Source organism: Ranitomeya variabilis, chromosome 3 (assembly GCF_051348905.1).
Source record: "Ranitomeya variabilis isolate aRanVar5 chromosome 3, aRanVar5.hap1, whole genome shotgun sequence".
In the NCBI taxonomy this organism is placed as follows: domain Eukaryota; kingdom Metazoa; phylum Chordata; class Amphibia; order Anura; family Dendrobatidae; genus Ranitomeya; species Ranitomeya variabilis.
Genome location: NC_135234.1, coordinates 401,478,966 through 401,500,404, shown reverse-complemented (window position 1 = coordinate 401,500,404; position 21,439 = coordinate 401,478,966). Strand labels below are relative to the sequence as shown.

Sequence of the window (21,439 nt, the reverse complement as noted above, 5' to 3'; positions counted from 1 at the left end):
ATCCACCTGTCCGCGTTCCATCCGCCGGGCGCCGCTCCGTCTTCCCGTCCTCTTGCTGTGACTGTTCAGGTCAGAAGGCGCGATGACATATGAGTGTGCGTGCCGCCCTCTGCCTGAACAGTCACTACGGAGAGACGGGACGCTGAGGAGCAGCGACGAGAGGTGAGTATATCATTTTTTATTGCAGCAGCAGCATTACATGTGGCACAATGCTATATGGAGCGTCTATGGGGCCATAAAGAACTGCATGGAGCATTATATGGGACATTATATGGGGCCATAATTGCATGGAGCATTATATGGGACATTATATGGGGCCATAACTGCATGGAGCATTATATGGGACATTATATGGGGCCATAACTGCATGGAGCATTATATGGGACATTATATGGGGCCATAACTGCATGGAGCATTATATGGGACATTATATGGGGCCATAAAGAACGGCATGGAGCATTATATGGGGCATCTATGGGGCCGTAACTGCATGGAGCATTATATGGAGCATCTATGGGGCCATAACTGCATGGAGCATTATATGGGACATTATATGGGGCCATAACTGCATGGAGCATTATATGGGGCATCTATGGGGCTCCTGATTCAATATGGATATTCAAAAACACTTAACCTACTGATGTCTCAATTAATTTTACTTTTATTGGTATCTATTTTTTTTTTTTAAATTTACCAGTAGCTGCTGCATTTTACACCCTAGGCTTATACTCGAGTCAATAAGGTTTCCCAGTTTTTTGTTGCAAAATTAGGGGGGTCGGCTTATACTCTAGTATATACGGTATATAAAAAAATTCCCTACTTTGTTCAATCTGACAATTGGACAGCACTGGGATATCATCCGAGTGCGGTCCAACTTTTTCACAGATCCATAGACTTGCATTGCTGATTTTGATCTGACCCTCAGATGAAATCGGAAACGTTTTCAAGATTTTAAAAAGACCGAAAATGGCCCCACTGAATATTGCTGGAAAATATGTGGTCTGTGAAAAACACCAATAGCACTCACACATAATCATCAGACATCTGAATAAGCCCTTATGCAAAGCAAGACAAAAAATAAAATTGTGCCATTTTCCGATACCCGTAGCGTCTCTATTATTCGTGATCTGGGGTCGGGTGAGGGCTTATTTTTTGGGTGCCAAGCTGGCGTTATTAATTATACCATTTTGGTGCAGATACGTTCTTTTCATCGCCTTTTATTGCATTTTAATGCAATGTCACAGCGACAAAAAAAACATAATTCTGGCATTTTGACTTTTTCTTGCTATCACATTTAACGATCAGGTTAATCCTTTTTTTTTTTATTCATAGACGAGCGATTCTGAACGTGGTGATAACAAATGTGCATGTTTGCATGGGAACGTGAATATGGAATGTGATTAAAGGGGTTGTCCGGTCCAAATCGTTAAGTCTGTAGTCACTATGTGTGACCGCAGACTTATGAATCCCACCAGTGCACGCACTAATGCGGGGATTCACCGATCTCTGAGCCGGGACCGGCGGGTACGTATGTGTACATCATTTTTTGTAATTGATATCCAGGAGCTGGTGATAAATATAGAAGTGGTGATGTGTTTCTATTATACTTTTCCTCAGATTATTCCACTCCTGGCTTTGGCTTACAAATACTGATGTAAAATACTGAACGTGGCCTAACAGATAATAAGTCCTTTCTATATGTCCGCCTAAGACCACCACGCACACACGCACGCTCTGAAGGCTAGACAATACAATGACTACCCCCACACTAGCTTACTGTATGCTAAACCATGAATACATGTACATTGTAGGAGAGAAAGACGCTGGACCAGCAGCGATCAGTTGTCTGGAAAGGCAGCTTTATTCTAAGTAGTTGGAACAATCCATTAAAAAGCAAATAGTTTGCAAGTCAGCACAAAATAAAGGATCTTGAAATTAAAGACAGGGATGAACTGATGTACTAGTGGTCTCTAGGGATACAAGCACAGAGACAAAACACAACGAAAGCCTCCTAAACTTTGGCTAGGAAGATGTTGACCATGTGTTATCATTTCATTTCCATCAGTGAAGACAGTAACAAGCTCATGTGATAAAACACTATAAATTCATTACGCATCAACTCTACACACCAAAAATAGCATTGAGATGTATAAAAAAAATGGAAAATTGGTACAACAAAAAAAAAACCAAAACACCCTGGTGTAGACCAGATGTTTCTGTAATGGAGTTATATCTTCTTTATTATGTGTATACACTGTGTGCAGAATTATTAGGCAAGTTGTATTTTAGAGGATTATTTTTATTATTGATCAACAACTATGTTCTCAATCAACCCAAAAGACTCATAAATATCAAAGCTTAGTATTTTTGGAAGTTGGAGTGTTTTTTTTTTAAGATTTGGCTATCTTAGGAGGATATCTGTTTGTGCAGGTAACTATTACTGTGCAGAATTATTAGGCAACTTAATAAAAACAAATATATTCCCATCTCACTTGTTTATTTTCACCAGGGAAACCAATATAACTGCACAAAATTTAGAAATAAACATTTCTGACATGCAAAAACAAAACAAAATTAGTGACCAATATAGCCACCTTTCTTTATGATGACACAACAGCCTTCCTTCCATAGATTCTGTCAGTTGCTTGATCTGTTTACGACCAACATTGCGTGCAGCAGTCACCACAGCCTCCCAGACACTGTTCCAAGAGGTGTACTGTTTTCCCTCCCTGTAGATCTCACATTTTATGAGGGACCACATCTTCTCTACGGGGTTCAGATCAGGTGAACAAGGGGGCCATATCATTATTTTTTCTTCTTTGAGACCTTTGCTGGCCAGCCACGCTGTGGAGTAGTTGGAGGCATGTGATGGAGCATTGTCCTGCATGAAAATCATGTTTTTCTTGAACGATACCAACTTCTTCCTGTACCACTGCTTGAAGAAGTTGTCTTCCAGAAACTGGCAGTAGGTCTGGGAGTTGAGCTTCACTCTATCCTCAACCCGAAAAGGTCCCACAAGTTCATCTTTGATAATACCAGCCAATACCAGTACCCCACCTCCACCTTGCTGGCGTCTGAGTCGGAGTGGAGCTCTCTGCCCTTTACTGATCCAGCCTCTGGCCCATCCATCTGGCCCATCAAGAGTCACTCATTTCATCAGTCCATAAAACCTTTGAAAAGTCAGTCTTAAGATATTTCTTGGCCCAGTCTTGATGTTTTATCTTATGTTTCTTGTTCAAAGGTGGTCCTTTTTCAGCCTTCCTTACCTTGGCCATGTCCCTGAGTATCGCACACCTTGTGCTTTTTGTTACTCCAGTAACGTTGCAGCTCTGAAATATGGCAAAACTGGTGGCAAATGGCATCTTGGCAGCTTCACGCTTGATTTTCCTCAATTTATGGGCAGTTACCGTATATACTAGAGTATAAGCCGAGATTTTCAGCCCAAAAAAATGGGCTGAAAGTGCCCCTCTCGGCTTATACTCGAGTCATGGTCGGTGGAGGGGTCGGCGGGTGAGGGGGAGCGACGGTCACATACTCACCTGCTCCTGGCGCTCCTGACGCGGTCCAGGCATGTCCCATGGTCTCGGGCGCCGACAGCTTCTTCCCCTGTTCAGCGGTCACGTGGTACCGCTCATTAAAGCAATGAATATGGACTCCACTACCATAGGGGTGGAGAAGCATATTCATTACTGTAATGAGCGGTACCAGTGACCGCTGAACAGAGGAAGAAGCTGCCGGCGCCGGGAGCAGGTGAGTATTTCATATTTACCTTCCCTCGGTCCACCGCCGCCCCGTCTTCCGCGTCCTCTGCAGTGACTGTTCAGATCAGAGGACGCGATGACATATTAGTGTGCGCGCCGCCCTCTGCCTGAACAGTCAGTGCGGAGAGACGGGACGCTTAGGAGCAGCGGGCAGCAACGAGAGGTGAGTGCGTCATTTTTTTTTTTATTGAAGCAGCAGCAGCATTATATCTGGCACATTGTTATATGGAGCATCTTATGGGGCTATAATGAACTGCATGGAGCATTATATGTGGCACATTGTTATATGGAGCATCTTATGGGGCCATAATGTACTGTATGGAGCATTACATGTGGCACATTGTTATACAGAGCATCTATGGGGCCATAATGAACTGTATGGAGCATTATATGTGGCACATTGTTATATGGAGAATCTATGGGGCCATAATGAACTGTATGGAGCATTACATGTGGCACATTGTTATATGGAGCATCTTATGGGGCCATAATGAACTGTATGGAGTATTATATGTGGCACATTGTTGGATGGAGTATTTATGGGGCCATATTGAACTGTATGGAGCATTACATGTGGCACATTGTTTTATGGAGTATTTATGGGGCCATAATGAACTGCATGGAGCATTATATGGGGCATATTGTTATATGGAGTATTTATGGGGCCATAATGAACTGTATGGAGCATTATATGGGGCACATTGTTTTATGGAGTATTTATGGGGCCATAATGAACTGTATGGAGCATTACATGTGGCACATTGTTATATGGAGCATCTATGGGGCCATAAAGAACTGTATGGAGCATTATATGGGGCTTCTGATTCAATATGGATATTCAAAAACACTTAACCTACTGATGTCTCAATTAATTTTACTTTTATTGGTATCTATTTTCATTTTTGACATTTACCGGTAGCTGCTGCATTTTCCACCCTAGGCTTATATACTTATTTGCCCAACACGCTTCTTGCGACCCTGTTGGCTATTTGCCATGAAACGCTTGATTGTTCGGTGATCACGCTTCAAAAGTTTGACAATTTCAAGACTGCTACATCCCTCTGCAAGACATCTCACAATTTTGGACTTTTCAGAGCCCGTCAAATCTCTCTTCTGACCCATTTTGCCAAAGGAAAGGAAGTTGCCTAATAATTAAGCACACGTTATATAGCGTTTTGATGTCATTAGACAACACCCCTCCTCATTACAGAGATGCACATCACCTCATTTACTTAACTGGTAGTTGGCTCTCAATCCTGAACAGCTTGGAGTAGGACAACATGTCTAAAAGGTATCATGTGATCAAAATACAACTTGCCTAATAATTCTGCACACAGTATATTAGCCTCTAGCAAAGCCACTCTTCTATAATATTGTACTTTTATGCAATTTTGGCCAGGTGTCTTGAAGAGTTTTCACTGTTTTTAGTGAGTTTTTGACTAAAAGACCCTCTTTCTTTAAAAAGGAAAACTGTATTCCTTTCTATGGTAAAGGAAGCATACCTGGCTCAAGAAAAGAGACTGGGAAGAAAAGGCATGCACGGATCATTATGTATTGTATCTACTGAAATAATGTTACAGCCAATAGTGGATTGGAGAAGACGGAGCACCCGTACTTTAATGTTGGGTCATCTGTCGAGCTGGCTCCTCTATATTTATTATTATTATGCATTGCTTATATAGCGCTATCATATTCCGCAGAACTTTACACTGTCCCCGTTGGGGCTCACAATCTAAATTCCCTATCAGTATGTCTTTGGAGTGTGGGAGGAAACCAGAGAACCCAGAGGAAACCCAAGCAAACACGTGGAAAACATACAAACTCCTTGCAGATGTTGTCCTTGGTGGGATTTGAACCCAGGACCCCAGCGCTGCAAGGCTGCAGTGCTAACCACTGAGCCACCGTGCTGCCCACTATAGACATAGTACCTACACAACATCCATTATGGTATATAGATTAAAAAAAAAAAGAAGAGACAGTAGATGAGGATGATGCAGCGCTTCTTCCCAGACTGTGGCAATTTTTGTCTCATGACACATTATTGTCTTGAAAACCCAGTATAACTTATTTACTCATGTTTGTCTGTCACATTTGCAAATTACAAACAGAAAACTTAACAAAGAAAAAACAAAACTTTATACAAGCTACTTTTCCACTTGACCAAAACAGATGGTTAATCCACTATGATGATTCACGACGCCCCATGATGAGTAAAAGCCCTGATGTCAGTGTGGGACGATCTCCTGCAATGGAGTTATTCATCATGTAATATGGTACCATGATTATGAAAGTACCTATCTGCGTTGCTGTATTCATAGCCTTGCTGTCTTACACATCCTGATTTTCAGAGACAGATTAAATATCAAATGTACTGCTTATATTATTCATCCTTGCATTCTTTCAATTGGGCCAAGAGAAATAATGTAAAATAATACGGTTGTGTTAACTTACCATTCATTGGAGGACTTAAGTCCTGTTTTATATGTTTTGCATACAACATCAAACCTCTATATAAAAGGGCTAAACCACAAACCAGGAATTCTTGTCTCAAGCATATATTAGCTACGCTAGATCCCAGGCAGCCACATCCCTGGTCTTCGTTGCACAGATACCTGGGAGGCAGCAATAAGCAAATTACCATTAATTTCTGCATTTACTTTTTCATACAGAACATTATAGCTTGAACAGAAATTAAAAATATAGTAGGGATCTGTGTGGTGGCTCAGTGGTTAGCACTATATCCTTGTAGAGCTGGGGTCCTGGGTTCAAATCCCACCAAGGACAAAATCTTCAAGAACTTTATATGTTCCCCCCGTGTTTGCGTGGGATCCCCCCGGGTTCTTCCACATTCCAAAGACATACGGATAGGGAATTTAGGTTGTGAGCCCCAATGGGGACAGTGATGATAATGTCTGTAAAGTCCTGCAGAATATGATAGTGCTATGAAACTACAATAAATAAATTGCTGACACTTAGGCATCCTTCCTTGATCTTGGCCAACGCATCCGATGTTAGTATAAAGTGGAGCCTCTTTGGAATCAATAACAGCCCCCGCTCTTCTAGAAAGCCGAGCCATAAGATTTTGAAGTGGGACTTTGTAAAATCAAGTACTGATGTTGTATGAGATGACTTCGGTCGCACACTCATTCCAAAAGGTCCAAAACTGGAGCCACAAGGTTGGAAGAATGAAACAGTCTAGATGTCCTTGTAACTCGCAGGTTTAACGTTATTTTTCATTGACAAACACCAAATGCAAAAAGACAGTCCCATACAAATATCCCTCCTCTACCGAATCTTCCTGCAAGCACTATTTATTCTCCAGGCAATCGCCAAACTTACAATCGTTCATCAGCCTGCCAGGCAGTGAGATGCCATCAGTCTCCGGAGCCCGGTGACGGCGTGCGTGACACCATTCCTAGCACAGCTTTGCACTGGCTTGTGTGCCGCTGTTTGTCCAAGTTATCACTTTATAACGCCCGCATTTGCTGACCGACAGGGAAGTTACAAGGAATCTGAATTTCCTGTAGACGACCCTACTTAATTAGCGGATCACTCCCAAAGATTCATACATACCATAATAAGTAACATTTACATCCTTAAAGACTAACCGTCTTTTTAATTTCATCAACTTTACACAACCTTGTAATATATTCTTATCATACAAATCAGCTTTTTTTTTCCTCTGCCAGGACTAATCATTTATTTTCAAAATTCTCAGTTTATGAGTATAATCTGTATTCTGTAAAGATGTGAAGACAGATTTTTACATGACTGAGATAGGAGATGGCAGTTGGTGCTGATAAAATTCTATGTAGCCGGGTGGGGGAGGGGCTATGTTTAGCTCCTCCCATCTACATAGGAGGTGGCAGCTGCTACTGATAGGAATCTCAGTGATGTAAATCTGGCTTCACTGAATACAGATTTTACCCTTAAATTGAGAATTTTAAAAAAGAATGTTCAATTCTGGCAGAGATGGAAGCAGATTGCTCTGATAAGATATAGTACAAAGTTGCTGATTTTCACATGCACTATTGATTTATGACAAAAGACGTAAATAACGGTTACTCTTTAAATACTGAAAACTATTGTGACTTACTAAGTACACATTCTATACTATGCACATATTCTATACTATATTCTGCCTGACGGATGTTTAATGCAACCTTTAACTACATGTGTACTTACAATAAAGTACAAAATATTAGTAATATTGTTCAGCCATATACACTACCAAGTGGGCCTATTATTTTGTAGGGTAGACTAATGTATTATAAGTGGACTGGTGGACCTGTCAGATGTACAATAGTGATATACTGCCCTCTAGTGGGCCAGTGAGGTAATTACATCATAGATGCAATATGAAAGGTCGTGAGAAGCCTTAGGTTCCAAAAATATTTCAGCTTGAGTAGGTTATTTGCTAGATTATTAAAAACTTAAAAGTTCAAAAAGTATCATAGAAAGAAACCAACGCGTTTCAAATGCAAACATGCAATTTATAGTCTTGGCATGTCTAAGAATAGATGCTTGCATTTGAAATGCATTGGTTTCCTCTTCTACAATACCTTTTCGACAAATTTTTTAATACCATAATACATTTTGAATGTTTACAATCCTCATCTAGTTGGAATATTTTGGATATCTTGTGCTAGTCAATGAGGATCCTTCGCAATCAGGATCTCACATCACATTACTGGAGGTGAGCTCATTTTGTGTTATTTTATATTTTGTTGGCCCAGGAAATCTTACAATGTTTATCTAGGTCTACATAAGAAAATGGGATCCATAATGTAATTGTGGCAAGATATGATCCAAGAAAAGAACTAGTGTGTAGCCTACGGTAAAGTAACAAGGCAGACAGAAGTGTAAGAATAAGAAAAGTCATGAAGGCTGTAATTGGCATAAAAGAGACGTTCATAAAAAAGGAGGATAAAGCGGAAAATTGACTTTTTTTGCACTGCTGAAGACATCAATAGTGGTTTTCACAAATTGTGATGGAAGAATTCAGAAGGTGATATGTGGAGAATTGCGGTTCTATTGTCTACGCGTTTCAAAGTTCACAGACTTCTTCATCAGGATCAACCGTATAAATGTGGAAAAACCACTGGATAAAGTTACCAGTACGGCACTGAAACGCGTTGTGAATAAAAAAAAAAATCTTATGCTTCTCATTTCTGAAGAACTGATGTACTCACTGTGCGGCACAGCCCACCTACGTGTTCATCCAACTGGACCCAATAGCTCCTGGAGGCCCGGGGCTGCAGCAGCTCTATTACTTCGTGCCTACATAGGAGTTGGGCCTATCACACCACCACCAGCACTTTCCTACTCTCCCCGGCATAGGTATTGCCCTATTGTGCATTCTGTTTTCCACATCTAGATTCATTCAGCTTGTCGTAGAACTAAATACAAGCTTAAAGTTGTTGTCCAGTGAAACAAGTTATCACTTATGCAAAAGATAGGTGATAACTTGTTAATTGATGGGAGTCTGACTTCTGGGTTCTGCACTGTTTAACAGAATGGGGAGCTTTTAAACCTGTTAAAAAGCAGCGGCACTGTACATTCTCAACCCCTGCTCCATCCATCATTCCCCATGGAACTGCTGAGCACTGCACTTGGCTTTTTCCAGCAGCAAGATAGTAAATGGAAAATGGAATGGAGGTTGGGTGTACGGCTTGCCATGTGATTTTGTAAGAATGAAATAGGTTACTTGGGCTAGATCAGTGGGGTAGAGGAGAGGGGTAAAGACGAAGCAGTGGGGCAGCATTCAGTTGGAGCTAAAAGGCGAGCAAAAGAGGGAAAGTATGGGGACTGAGGGGCAGCCTAATAAGTAGGGAAAGCTGCTATTCTACGACATACAACTGCTCGGCCAGCATTAGTTTTTTGAATGGCAGCATTTCTCCCTGCAGTCAGTGCCAGACCTTGGCCTCCTCACCCCCTCACACTGTGCTGGTTGAAGAAATCAGATGCCGTCATCCAGATCCTGGCCCTGACGGTGCTTCAGGCTCTGCTCTACAACCAATGAGCACTTCCCCATAGTGCATGGGAAGCACTCATTATTCTGTGACCAGCTGGACAGGTACAGGGGTGATCCAGATTAACCTTCACCTTCCCCCCAGAGTCTATAGTTTAATAGCACCCATCATAGGTGCCTACACTGTCCTACCCATCGTCCTGGCCCTGACAATAAAAGACAGAGGCAACAACATTGGTAAACAATCAGATATATATAATATTATAACATAGCACGGTTTTAGGAGCTATAAAAATCCCATATATAAAAAGCAAAAAAATGATTTTCGAGAAGTACAGAATCCCTACTCCTCTCCAGAAGAAAAAAAAAATATTAAAAAGTAATCTGTATTCGTTATTCCCATAATTCAAAAGTTCAACTAAATAAGACATTTCTGATTATTAATTATAGAAAATGTCTCCTCCTTCTCCTGAATGGATCATTCACTCTCAAATCATCAGTAAAATGTGTCTGCAGTGAAGGCAGGAACTGACAGTTGGTGCTCATAAACATCTATGGTGAGTGGAGGGGGTGGGGGTGGAAAAGATGATCGAGAAAGGCATGGGTATCCTGCTGCAAATTCACCAGAAACAACAGTTACACGTTAAGGCTATGATTAAACCTGCGCCAGAGGCTCTTTTCAGGTTCTATAATTTATGCCAAACATAAAAGTTTTTTTTTATTTTTAAACCAACAGGCACTATTTTAGTCAATGGGGTCCATAGGGCACCATTTGCGTGCATCATGCAATGGATCCCTGCTCCGCCTGAATTCGGTTTCTCGGTTCCATTATAAGACTTCCAAAAGCAGAACTTTGCTGACAAACTAGCGTTTCAAATCATTTGGTTCCCCCTTCTGCAAGCTGCATATATAAATGGCAGTCATCTTAAACTCAGCCACAGAGCTGCTATAGTTTCCCATTAAAGGGGTTGTCTGGGCTTTCTGTATAATGTGTGTGTACCTAGGATGCAGAATGCTGACAGTTTGCAATATTCTCCCTGTCTGCATTCTGCATGGTGTTCTAGATAGCACACTTAGTCTGGTGAGCAGCTGTCTCCTTAATCTGGAGGAGCTGCTCACTGTGTTCCCCAAAGCCGGTCCTCAAGAGCCACCAACAGGTGATGTTTTCAGAATTTCCTTAGACTTGCACAGGTGATGGAATTATTGCCTGTGTAGGTAATGAAATTATCACCTCTTCAATCCTAAGGAAATAATGAAAACATGACCTGTTGGTGGCTCTTGGGGACTGGAGTTTGGGAACACTGCGCTAGAGATTTTCTGTATGGCAGAACTGGTCATAACCACGCCAGTCTCTGCCTGCCCCTGCCTCCGAGTGAAGCTCACAGTGCCAGGTAGAAGGGGAATGACTCCGCTGATTGGAAGAACCATGAAGGAAAAGGCGAGTATAACTTCTATCCGTCCGTCCATCCCATACATCACTATAAACTCTTCACCCCATAGTACTCGTAATATGGGGACATGTGAAGCTCTGTCACCACTGTGGATGTGATGTGGAGACAGGTGAAGCTCTGTCACCACTGTGGATGTGATGTGGAGACATGTAACGCTCTGTCACCACTGTGGATGTAATGTGGGGACATGTGAAGCTCTGTCACCACTGTGGATGTGATGTGGAGACATGTAACGCTCTGTCACCACTGTGGATGTAATGTGGGGACATGTAACGCTCTGTCACCACTGTGGATGTGATGTGGAGACAGGTGAAGCTCTATCACCACTGTGGATGTGATGTGGAGACATGTAACGCTCTGTCACCACTGTGGATGTGATGTGGAGACATGTAACGCTCTATCACCACTGTGGATGTGATGTGGAGACATGTGAAGCTCTGTCACCACTGTGGATGTGATGTGGAGACATGTAACGCTCTGTCACCACTGTGGATGTAATGTGGAGACAGGTGAAGCTCTATCACCACTGTGGATGTGATGTGGAGACATGTAACGCTCTGTCACCACTGTGGATGTGATGTGGAGACAGGTGAAGCTCTATCACCACTGTGGATGTGATGTGGAGACATGTAACGCTCTGTCACCACTGTGGATGTGATGTGGAGACATGTAACGCTCTATCACCACTGTGGATGTGATGTGGAGACATGTGAAGCTCTGTCACCACTGTGGATGTGATGTGGAGACATGTAACGCTCTGTCACCACTGTGGATGTAATGTGGGGACATGTGAAGCTCTGTCACCACTGTGGATGTGATGTGGAGACATGTAACGCTCTGTCACCACTGTGGATGTAATGTGGGGACATGTGAAGCTCTGTCACCACTGTGGATGTGATGTGGAGACATGTGAAGCTCTGTCACCACTGTGGATGTGATGTGGAGACATGTAACGCTCTGTCACCACTGTGGATGTAATGTGGGGACATGTGAAGCTCTGTCACCACTGTGGATGTGATGTGGAGACATGTAACGCTCTGTCACCACTGTGGATGTAATGTGGGGACATGTGAAGCTCTGTCACCACTGTGGATGTGATGTGGAGACATGTGAAGCTCTGTCACCACTGTGGATGTGATGTGGAGACATGTAACGCTCTGTCACCACTGTGGATGTAATGTGGGGACATGTGAAGCTCTGTCACCACTGTGGATGTGATGTGGAGACATGTAACGCTCTGTCACCACTGTGGATGTAATGTGGGGACATGTGAAGCTCTGTCACCACTGTGGATGTGATGTGGAGACATGTAACGCTCTGTCACCACTGTGGATGTGATGTGGAGACATGTGAAGCTCTGTCACCACTGTGGATGTGATGTGGAGACATGTAACGCTCTGTCACCACTGTGGATGTGATGTGGGGACATGTGAAGCTCTATCACCACTGTGGATGTGATGTGGAGACATGTGAAGCTCTATCACCACTGTGGATGTGATGTGGAGACATGTGAAGCTCTGTCACCACTGTGGATGTGATGTGGAGACATGTAACGCTCTGTCACCACTGTGGATGTAATGTGGGGACATGTGAAGCTCTATCACCACTGTGGATGTAATGTGGAGACATGTGAAGCTCTATCACCACTTTGGATGTAATATGGAGACATGTGATGCTCTATCACCACTGTGGATGTGATGTGGAGACATGTGATGCTCTATCACCACTGTGGATGTGATGTGGAGACATGTGAAGCTCTATCACCACTGTGGATGTAATGTGGAGACATGTGACGCCCTATCACCACTGTGGATGTAATGGTGAGACATGAGACGTCCTATCATCGCCACTGTGGATGTTATGTGGAGACATGTGATGCCCTATCACCACTGTGGATATAATGGTGAGACACGAGACACCCTATCACCACTGTGGATGTGATGTGGAGACATGTGAAGCTCTATCACCACCACTGTGGATGTAATGGTGAGCTATGAGACGTCCTATCATCGCCACTGTGGTTGTGATGTGGAGATATGTGATGCCCTATCACCACTGTGGATGTAATGGTGAGACACGAGACGCCCTATCACCACTGTGGATGTGATGTGGAGACATGAGACGCCCTATCACCACCACTGTGGATGTGATGTGGAGACATGTGACGTCCTATCATTACCACTGTTTATGTGCTGTGGAGACATGTGAAGCTCTATCACCACTGTGGATGTGATGTGGATGGAGTTCCCTGACCTGAGATATCCAAAATGAGCCCAACTGTGTTAACGGTGTTAAACTAGAAAAAAAGGGGGGTCCTCTACATCTAGCAAGCAGACATGGCCTTGCATTACAGGGTGGCCAAATGCAATGACATGTGTGACTTGTAGCACCTGTACATAGGGGAACTGGTGGGGGGGATCTTGCTTCAAGTCCCTTTGGTAACGTTGTTGAAAGGGTAAAGAATGAACTCCTATGATCCAAAGAGATCCCCATCTTCTCCACGCCCAATTTCAGACTCTAGGCTTTTAAGTAACTGTTTTAATTTATATTTCATAAATCAATAGTACACATAAAAATAAGCAACTTTGTAATACATCTAATCAGAGAAAAAAAAAAATTCTCTTCCTGAATTGATTTTAGTTTCAGTTCATTGGTAGAATCTGTATTTTCCCATTACATAGATAGGGGGTGACACTCAGTTTGTGTCTGCCATCAGCTTCTCCGTCCAAAGAATCTTTAAAACACAGACGTTCTTCTGGACCTTCTCCACAGAAGTTTTTGAGCACCAACTGGCATCTCCTATCTCAGTAACAGGAAAATCTGTGTTCACTGGGGACAGATTTTACCCATAAACTGACAATTTTTGAGAATGATCAATCAGTTGGGGTGAAAGAAGCAAATGTCTCTAATAAAATATAATACATTTCTTACTTTTTCATGTACTATTGATTTATGACAAAAAAAAGTGAAGTGACAGCTACTCTTAAATTTAGAATTTTTGCAATTCCTTACTTTATTATTGGGATTGTTCTATTTAGATTTGTGCATCATAGATTATGGTGATTATTTTCTTAAGGTGAATGAATAAAGACATTTTTTGATTCAACAATAAGGCTGTGTGTACACGATGCAGAATTTGTGCGGATCCGCAGCGGATTTTTCCGCGCAGAAACGCTGCAGTTCTGCACAGTGATGTACAGTACAATGTAAGTCAATTGGAAAAAAAAAGCTGTGCTAATGGTGCGGAAAAATCTGCATGAAAACCACTGTGGAACAAAAGAAGTAGTTACTTCTTTTGTGCAGAACTGCAGCGTTTCTGACCCCTTCCACAATGGAAATCCGCAGGGGTAAAAACTGCAGAAAATCCCCACAAAATCCACATCAATTCCGCACAAAATCCGCGGCAAATCCGCACCTGCGGTTTCTGCCAGGAGATGCAGATTTTGTGTGGAAAATTCTGCACCCCAATCCGCAACGTGTGCACATAGCCTTAGTGTTGTAATATTCAACTGGCTCCCCTGACCTGTCAATGATCATTTAACTGCATTACTAATATATCCCAAAAGGTGGCACTCTTGTATTAAATCACCAAGGTTTTTTTTGTTTTGTCTTTTATGCACCTGGTACGGCTTTCCAATGAATAGGCTATAATCTAAATTATAGCATATTGGGATTAGGTTTACTAAATGGGTTTGAATAATCATACATGCATATATACCTAAATTGATGGAATATTGATATCCAAAACCAGGAAAAATAAGCTTAAATTTTTTTTAAAAAGGAATAAAAAAAAATAAAAAAAAGTAAGAGATCCTCTACCTTGAGCAGAAGCTTAAAATATGGATGAAAAAAACAACAACCTGTGACTATATATTAGAACTATGTGACTATTAGATAAATAGTGGAAATTATCATGCTAAAAATAAAATATAGAAAATCCTACAGGATAAACAAAATCTCGTGTACATTAATAAACATCAGTTTATAAAAGTTGTGTCTAAGCTGGGAAACATCAGAGTTTTGCTTGTGAGATCATCACCATTTCTAACATGAACAGATTATTAATAGTTTATTCTGCAGGAAACCTTCATGATGCAACAGGACTGACATAGTTCCACTGGGAGTTGCCTCCAGGCTGCCAGGCAGTGATCAGGTAGTTTCTGGAAGTCCAGTGATTTCAGAAACACTGTCAAAGTTCGCACCACCTTGTATCATGTTTCACAGGATAGATAGAAAAAAAAAAGTGTAAATAAGAAAAAGATAAAGAAATGTTTCACGCTTGGAAGATTGCAACTAATACATAGGACAATCATAAGTACAACTATGAGTACAGGACACCAGTGAGTGCCAAGCCCTGTGCAGTGTCTCCAGTTTTGTTTATACACATACATACATGCATTATATATATATATATATATATATATATATATATATATATACATACTTTTTTGCTTTATTTAAATTTTTTAAAGGTATAAAACATTATCTTTCACTTCAGTATCATTGCACCAAACTATTGTTAAGTTGCAAAAAAATATATATAGAAAATTCAAGACTACTAAATATTTACTTTTTTTTTTTTTTTCCTCCAAGTGTTTCAACAGTTGCCCTAGGCTAGCAGAGGATAGGGTAAAACATTGGGATACCTATAACTATTTTGCCATCTGTTGCCCAGTTCAGCAGAAATTTCAATTTTATCCATATGCAAATTAGTTTCGGAAGTGCATTGGTAGGAGTATCCGTGCACTAGCAGTCACTGGCTCTTACTAATGTCTCCCTGCCAGCGCCACCCACTGCTTCTTGATTAATAATGGAGAGTCTGCATATAAATAAAATATGCTTTTCTACGCAAAAGGGGCAGCAGGTAGCGGCAAAATAGACCATGGAAATGTTTTAGACTGCCCTATCCTGCACTACGTCTACTAGCATAGGGCAAATGTTTTTGACAGATTCTCTTTACGTCAATCATAAAGAATATTTATAAGTCTAATCTGGAATTTCAGAGGCAGAATCATGGGACTGAAGTTACATCATCTTGAAGTCTGAGTGTGGCTAGAAAGATGAAGACAAAGAATAATGGCTCGGGGCTATGTTTCATGACTGGACCACTTTTTCAATAAAAACCTTAACGCTACAATATGAAACCGCAAAATCACAAACTATGCGCTAATGGTGTACGTTCTGCATGGTGACCTCTTTTATAAATATTCCACAATGGAAACCTTTTCTTCCATATAGAGAATTTCTATTCTAAGAAAGCTTTTTTTGCGGTAGTTTTGTACATCACTGTACATCACAAAAACAAAAAAAAGCTAGAATAGCATACATGCTTATCTTACCAAATATAGCAGGAAGGTGTGTAGACCTGTTCCAAGTCCCACAGAGGACAGAATGCCTAAGCCTACCCAGTAGGCACACCATAAAAACTTCTTTTCAACATACTGTACATACTGTAAGAGAAAGATATTCAGAATTACTTCATCAATTTCATCACACACTGACTGTTATCCTTTTTGTTTCGGGCCCAGTGTCAGGGCAGTGTAGTCAGAGTCGGTGTGCATTTTGGTGGAGTGTGAGTCGGTCTAAAATGGACTGACTCCTAAAACAGGATGCACTTTAAATGTTTTCATAAGAATTTGGGAAAGTTATGAAATGTCCTATAAATGTCTTCTGTTCCTGATCTAAGGGTCTCGGCTTCTAGTTGAGATGAATCTGTGCAGCACTTTATGCACATGCTCAGTAGTGAGGCAGTGCTGGGAAGTCGGAGTTAGAAAAATTGAGGAGTCGGAGGTTTGTCTTACTGAGATACTTGCTTTCTTTATTAAACTTTTCTTTCATTCATTTATTAAATACTTAAAATAATAAACTGTCTTAAGGCTAAAAATTATCATGCAAAATTGCATGGATGTTACAGAGGTTGTGTAGCGTGTTTAATTTCTGCTTTGGGAGCTGAGATCTAACGCTGCAAACCAGGAGGGATAGTTGAGGGAAACCTAGAACGTCCAACAGGTATCACACACATATGTACTATTCTAATTAATAGGTCACATGCGCTAAACCTGCCAAGCGTCAAACGGCTGCCTCAGCAACTGCACTGTCCAGCGAGCTACAGCATCTTTCAACATCTGATGCAGGAATAAGCCACTGTACAACCTTCTAAAAAAAAGTTGATAACTACTGGCTATGATTTCCGATGGTCACGCAACATTGTTACAGTGGCAGGTAAAACGTTTGGCACCCCTGGTCAAAATTGCTGTTATTGAGAACAGATAAGCAAGTTAAAGATGAAATGATCTCTAAAAGACCTAAAGTTAAAGATGACACATTTCCCTTGTATTTTGGGCAAAAAAAAATATATTATCATTTTTTACATTTTAAAAATTACAAAAACAGAAATGGGCCGATGCTAAAGTTTGGGCACTCTGCATGGTTAGTACTTAGTAGCACCCTCTTTTTGAAAGTATCACAGCTGTAAACGCTTTTTTTAGCCATTACTGATTCGACCTTCATAACTTTTTCATGCATTTGGGAATTTTGGTTGTTTAAATGGTAAACATGTACAATCCTACTCAATGTTTACAACTAATGAAAACTTTTGTGAACAAACTATATATAAAGAAAACATTTAATATGAAGATTGAAAAAAAAAATCACATAAAATATGTAGAATCATAAATAAATATGATCCTATAACCAGAGGCACAGGACTTTAGTGACTAATGCAGAACATACCTGTTGATGTGCTCCTTCAATATAATACGCTACTGTAAGAGATGAAAGGAGGAGCAATAGTGAGCCCACCATCCCACGACGGTGCCATAATCTATGGGACAGATTTACATCATGTAAAATTACTTTTCTTTATACAACAAAACAAAGCAATTTTAAACAAATGACCAAGAAGTATTATAAAATAATTCAAGGTAATCTGCCAGAAACCAGCAATGGGACGCCTGCCTCCTTAGGTAAGTACTTTTATGTTGTGGTATATATTGATGGGAATTTGTACCTGTTAATATATACATTTTTGTAAACTTGACTATATGACTATATTACTAAAAATGAAATCCATTTGTAATTTATCTTGATAAAAACAAATATTCTTCTTTCCATAACAATCTACACGGCGCCTTGGTCTATTTGTACACGACTGCCCCTTCCTTCTCCGCAATCCAACTGATCTGGAACGGTGGAAAAAAGTGACATGGACGTTGTATGGTATTCCTCCACTGTAAGCAAATCAGACAATTTTTTTAAGTGGTTTCCTAAGCAGTAGAAAATTGTGTGAGAAACGAAAGTGGAAAAGTTTATGGTCACGGTCTGTGAAAAGTAAAGATGACTTAGCAATATCAAAACAATAGCAGTTGTACAGTAGATGTGCACACGGGGGAGAAAGAAAAGGGCTGCACCTAAAACTGTACCTTTCTCACTCTCAGTGTCCACCGTACCACTGAAAATCTGACGTTAAATCCTACAGTGGATCCCTAGGATGCCTCACTCTTCCCACCACCAGCTAGAAATCACTTTGTAAAGTAACCCATCTATCGGACTTCCGATTATATCGCCTATCACAGTCGTCACCAGGAGGAGAAGGTCCTACCCACAGCCCTTGTACACAGACATCTCATTAAAAGAAAACTTCAAATGGTGATTAAACAAGAAGCACGGAGCAGATTTTTTCATCAAATATATTAATGTAATCAGTAAAAGGCCGGGGTCACACTTGTGTTTGCAATGCAAGAAACTTGCACGAGTCTCTCTCTTCAATACCCGGCACTGCCGGCGGCGGTTTGGAACGCTCTGGTCCCGAGTGCCGTTGGCAGTGGCGGGTATTGAGGAGAGAGACTCGTCCAAGTTTCTTGCATTGCAAACACAAGTGTGACCCCGGCCTAACAGCACCATTATGGCCATGTCTTGACATTGTTAAATAGAGCAGCCAGGTTCCCTTTAAATGCAGATTATGGGTAAGTGCAAACTGAGTATTTTTGCCAGCGTCAAGTTTTTGACAAGTTGTGTTTTTGAGTAGGTTTTGGAGAGTTTCTGCCCCATAAACTCCTTAAAAGATTCAGTGTGAACAAACCCCAACATCAGGGTTGCGTAGGTGACATGAAGTAGCATTCAACAGGTGTTTTATATTAAAAGGCGAGGTTTTACAGATAAAAATGTTAAAATAAACATTTGGCAATTTGCTGGACTATAATAGAAATGATTAACTAACTTAATCTAACAAACACTACGTAGTATTCAGTAACAAGACACTTAATGTTGGAAAATAATTCAGGACATCACTTACAAATTTCACATTACCCAATTGACCTTTAAAAAACAAACAAACCTGAAACCGTGAGTCTTATTTTTATAAGTGTGTGCTGCTTAAAATGCAATATCGGATTGAATTACAGATCACTTCCACCAAGTCTATCTACACATTAGCAGTGTTGCCAACTGTCCAGAAAATGGTTTTTATTTCTATGTCCATGATTTATATGAAGCCAGATTATGATTGTAATAATCATAACCATTTTACAGTTTACAGTGAATGCTGCCAAGGTGGTCATATCAGAATTGTGGGCTGTTGTCATTTGCTAGTTCCATAAAAATGTAATTTCTTGAGATTTTGTATTGCGTCTTATGATGTGTCTGTTGGCCCTCACTGAAAACTGGATCCAGGACTCTGACACTGTCTCCCCTGCTGCCATTTCCCATGGTGGCCTTCAATTCTCCCATTCCTCAAGACCCACAAACAGACCTGGTGGTGGAGTCGGCATACTCTTGCCCCCACAATGCACGTTCCAGGTTATACCCCCAGTTCCATCACTCTCATTCCCTTCTTTTGAGGTCCACACCATCAGGCTCTTCAGTCCACTCTCCCTCAGAGTAGCGGTCATATACCGGCCCCCAGGCTCACCCACACACTTCCTGGACCACTTCTCAGCCTGGCTGCCGCACTTCATGTCCTCAGAACTACCAACCCTTATCCTGGGAGACTTCAACATTCTCATTAACAGCCCCACTTCCTCATCTGCATCCCAGCTTCTATCACTAACCACTTCTCTAGGCCTCTCACAGCTCTCAACCTCTGAGACACACAAAGACGGTAACACCCTGGACCTGGTCTTTGTCCGGCTCTGGTCAATCTCCTACCTAGATAACTCACCGCTTCCCCTCTCTGACCACAACATTCTCTCTTTCACACTCACAATTCCTCGCCCATCCCAGCACTCTCCTATCTATCACACATTCAGAAATCTACAAGCCATTAACCCTCATACACTTTCAGACTCCTTACACTCATCATTGTCCCCAATCTCTTCTTTTTCCTGTCCTGATCTGGCTGTACATCACTACAACGCCACTCTAAGGCTAGTTTCACACTAGCGTTAACTGCAATACGTCGCAAATGCGTCGTTTTTGCGAAACGCCGCATCCAGCAAAAGTTTTTGCTGGATACGTTGTTTCGTCATAGGCTAGTTTCACACTAGCGTTAACTGCAATACGTCGCAAATGCGTCGTTTTTGCGAAACGCCGCATCCAGCAAAAGTTTTTGCTGGATACGTTGTTTCGTCATAGAGTAACATTAGCGACGCATTTGCGACGCATTTGCGACGCATTTCCAAACGGTGAATGCGTTTGGCGGCGTTTGGGCGTATGGTAGCGGTCCGTCGGGAGAAAAAAACGTTACATGTAACGTTTTTTGCTCCCGACGGTCCGCTTTTTCCGACCGCGCATGCGCAGTCGGAACTCCGCCCCCACCTCCCCGCACTTCCCCGCACATCACAATGGGGCAGCGGATGCGTGGGAAATATGCATCCGCTGCCCCCGTTGTGCGGCGGAGACCACACTAGCGTCGGGAACGTCGGCCCGACGCGCAGCGACGGGTTGTTCCCGACGCTAGTGTGAAAGTAGCCATAGAGTAACATTAGCGACGCATTTGCGACGCATTTCCAAACGGTGAATGCGTTTGGCGGCGTTTGGGCGTATGGTAGCGGTCCGTCGGGAGAAAAAAACGTTACATGTAACGTTTTTTGCTCCCGACGGTCCGCTTTTTCCGACCGCGCATGCGCAGTCGGAACTCCGCCCCCACCTCCCCGCACTTCCCCGCACATCACAATGGGGCAGCGGATGCGTGGGAAATATGCATCCGCTGCCCCCGTTGTGCGGCGGAGACCACACTAGCGTCGGGAACGTCGGCCCGACGCGCAGCGACGGGTTGTTCCCGACGCTAGTGTGAAAGTAGCCTTAGAAGCACCCTAGAC

General features: G+C 41.9%; 1 protein-coding gene across 1 annotated transcript in view; it reads right to left on the bottom strand.

Moving 5' to 3' along the window:
• VMP1 (vacuole membrane protein 1) overlaps positions 1 to 21,439 on the bottom strand; it is a 166,708-nt gene that overhangs the window by 113,516 nt on the left and 31,753 nt on the right. The window contains exons 5-6 of the mRNA XM_077296195.1: positions 17,916 to 18,006; positions 16,523 to 16,633 (exon numbers count right to left, since the gene is read on the bottom strand). Of these exons, the coding sequence (XP_077152310.1) occupies positions 16,523 to 16,633; positions 17,916 to 18,006 (202 nt within the window). The remainder of the gene's footprint in view (positions 1 to 16,522; positions 16,634 to 17,915; positions 18,007 to 21,439) is intronic.